Below are 3,308 nucleotides of genomic sequence, written 5' to 3' on the forward strand. Positions count from 1 at the left end.
TTTATCTAAAATATCTAAATATATATATATATATATATATATAATATATACTATGAGACATTTTAGCTGGTTGTAGAGACACACGAGTCCTCAATTCACAATTGTCCCGTCGTATCACGAATAAAGTTCACAATACAACTGCTGCCCACATACAAACTCTAAACACAACAATTGCCACTTTGGCATACCCCTTTTACGCCCACACTCTGGCCCGGGAATATGCTGCTGAGAGTGAATTTGCGTTTCATTTTCCCCGTACTTGATCGTCTCTTGAACCTTAGATCGGCGTCTGGAGAGTGTTCGTGGAGAGCAGCAGTACAGGTATGTGCAGAGATGAATAGAGACGCGGCTGAGCGGATTGGGTACATGGCTTCCACAAATTAAAACTTGACATGAAAATTATTAGTAGGTACGAACATGTGAATACGTAGACACGAACATGAGAATACGTAGACACGAACATGAGAATACGTAGACACTGATATTAAACCCTCAAACACATCAAATGATCACTCCCGCGCGCAAGACAACTGTGAGCATTTGCAGTGGTCATATCTGCGCATTAACACTGACGCACGCACTCAGCAACCATTCCACACACACTCAGCCCCTCCCAGTGCAAACACTACACTGACGCTAGTTGAACAGGCGGTGTGACTGTACCTGCGTCTGTGTCCGTGTCTTCTGATGGTTCTGGTATTCCGGTACTGGCGTAGGTTTGCAGAAACCCCATGAAGCTCATTTGGCTGGTATCACCAATAGTGTTCTTGGATGTGTTTCGCTGATTAAAGATGGGCGTAGAGATCAATCAACCAGTTGCTACAGTGAACACGCACACGTACAGACAAATATCAAATATAGTACATTGATAGACACGTATATATTGCATTGATAAATACACACATGGTGCATGAATAGCAATCAACCTATTACCAAATACTACAATGGACAATCATTAACAGACACGCACTTATTGCATTGACAAATACACACAAGGTGCATGAATAGCAATCAACCTATTGCCAAATACTACCACGGACAACCATTCAAGTACACTAACAGACATACACCTATTTCATTGATAAATATACACAAGGTGCATAAATAGCAATCAACATATTACCAATTACTACAGTGGACAACCATTAAAGTACAATAACAGACATACACCTATTGTATTGATAAATACATACAAGGTGCATGAATACCAATCAACCTATTAATAATACTACCACGGACAACCATTAAAGTACGCTAACAGACATACACTTATTGCATTGATAAATACACACAAGGTGCATGAATACCAATCAACCTATTAATAAATACTACAATGGACAACCATTAAAGTACACTAACAGCCATACACCTATTGCATTGATAAATATACACCAGGTGTATGAATATCAATCAACCTATTACCAAATACTATAATGGACATACGCTCAGAGCAGTGTGGGCCGCATCGTTCATCGACACTTCACTTCCAGACACTAGACTCCCCGAGTCTACACTGAAGGCCCGCATGTACCCTGTGAGAAAGAATGGAACACCCAAGACATGAATCAGTTAATGAAACAGACAACCCAAGACATTAGACAGTTAACGAAACAGACAACCCAAGACATTAAACAGTTAATGAACCAGACAACCCAAGACATTAAACAGTTAATGAACCAGACAACCCAAGACATTAAACAGCTGCGCTAACCATTGGCGACACCTTGCGTGTCAAACATAAAACCCTAAAACCTTGCATGTCAAATACTTGGTGACAAACCACGCGGGCATTCAAGGTAATCGTGTGAGCAGTGCATGGGCATGGCACACGCATGGCCACGAATCAACATTTATCATTGGCACACATCACTGATAGCTGCACACGACGACGGTGACGTGGAGAAGGTTTGCCACGACCATTCCTTCTCGCTCGGTACACTGACAGCTCAACATTCACGCTCATGTGATTTGAACCTCAGGGCCTTAAAGTCCTAGGACAGAATATGTATGTACGCTGATATCCAAGGCGACTAAAAACCAGGACATAATGTACTGGTGGACCTTAAAGTCTTAGGACAGAATATGTATGTAAGCTAATATCCAAGGCGACTAAAAACCAAGACATAATGCACTGGTGGACCTTAAAGTCTTAGGACAGGATATGTATATAAGCTAATATCCAAGGCGACTAAAAACCAGGACATACTGCACTGGTGGACCTGTTCTCAATGGAGTAATGAATCCCGCCCTGAAGCAGGAGATGTAATCTAATATCCAAGGCGACTAAAAACCAGGATATAATGCACCGGTGGACCTGTTCTCTAAATAGAGCAATGAATCCCGTCCTGAAGCAGGCCTGGAAACCTGCGCAACAACTGAGATGACAACCGCTGCAACTACCTGTGCTGCTGTGCGTGTACCGTGGGCTTACCTTTGGGTTGTGTAGTGGGCAATGTGGTCTTCAAGAAGCCCCCTATACTGACCACGCTCTCCTGTCGGGGCAGTGTGGGATTCTCCTTTTCCCTGTCCTTGTCCTGGGTCGTGTCAGTGTCATTGTTACCGCCCTTGTTGCTGTTGTGCTCGTCTACGCTTAGCGTGTGGTGTTGGGTATGGCCGTGGGGTTGTGTGGTTTGCGGTGGGGGTGCGGGCGGCAGTGAGGAGGTGAGGAATGTGTTGACACTCATAACACTCGGACGATGGCCGAGCCCTTCAGGTGACGCTGTATCTGAAGGAAGACAAGTGGTTGTGTCAGGGCACGGGCACATTGGGAGTATCAGTCATACAGATGCAAACACAGCCAAAACTGCGGGGTTTACAGATACACAGAATAAAGGCACATGCGCATCATACATACACATACAAATACACACAATACAGTCACATGTTGGGTTACAGAGTGTGGTTCCTATGTCTCTCGGCCATCTGCACAGATGACTTCAGCCAGACATACAACCCTGCGACCCGCGAACCATCAACGCATTGAATCACTGGTTTTAAGCACATGCCACACGTTCCTAACCAATCAGTAAGCCTACTACAGAACGAAGTGCTCATCACGCGTACAGTGCATGCGTCCACCCACACAACCTCAGCTGCATACGTATACGTCCACCCACACAAACTCAGCTGCATACGTATACGTCCACCCCCACAACCTCAGTTGCATGCGTATACATCCACCCACACAACTGCAGCTGCATACGTATACGTCCACCCACACAACCTCAGCTGCATACGTATACGTCCACCCACACAACCTCAGCTGCATACGTATACGTCCACCCACACATACTCAGCTGCATACGTAT

General features: G+C 44.7%; 2 protein-coding genes across 2 annotated transcripts; both read right to left on the reverse strand.

Annotated features, from left to right (window-relative positions):
- Positions 1 to 188: 188 nt before the first annotated feature.
- On the reverse strand, positions 189 to 368 carry SARC_11904 (hypothetical protein; the record flags this gene model as incomplete). The annotated part of the gene is made up of 1 exon (XM_014294000.1): positions 189 to 368. A coding segment is annotated over one exon (180 nt), but the record flags the coding sequence as incomplete, so codon positions are not given.
- Positions 369 to 625: 257 nt separating this feature from the next.
- Positions 626 to 1,527, reverse strand: SARC_11905 (hypothetical protein; the record flags this gene model as incomplete). Its single annotated transcript, XM_014294001.1, has 2 exons — positions 626 to 781; positions 1,444 to 1,527. 2 exons carry the CDS (start codon positions 1,525 to 1,527, stop codon positions 626 to 628), a joined length of 240 nt encoding a protein of 79 aa, XP_014149476.1.
- Positions 1,528 to 3,308: the final 1,781 nt, after the last annotated feature.

This window comes from Sphaeroforma arctica, assembly GCF_001186125.1.
Source record: "Sphaeroforma arctica JP610 unplaced genomic scaffold supercont1.1946, whole genome shotgun sequence".
Classification (NCBI taxonomy): domain Eukaryota; class Ichthyosporea; order Ichthyophonida; genus Sphaeroforma; species Sphaeroforma arctica.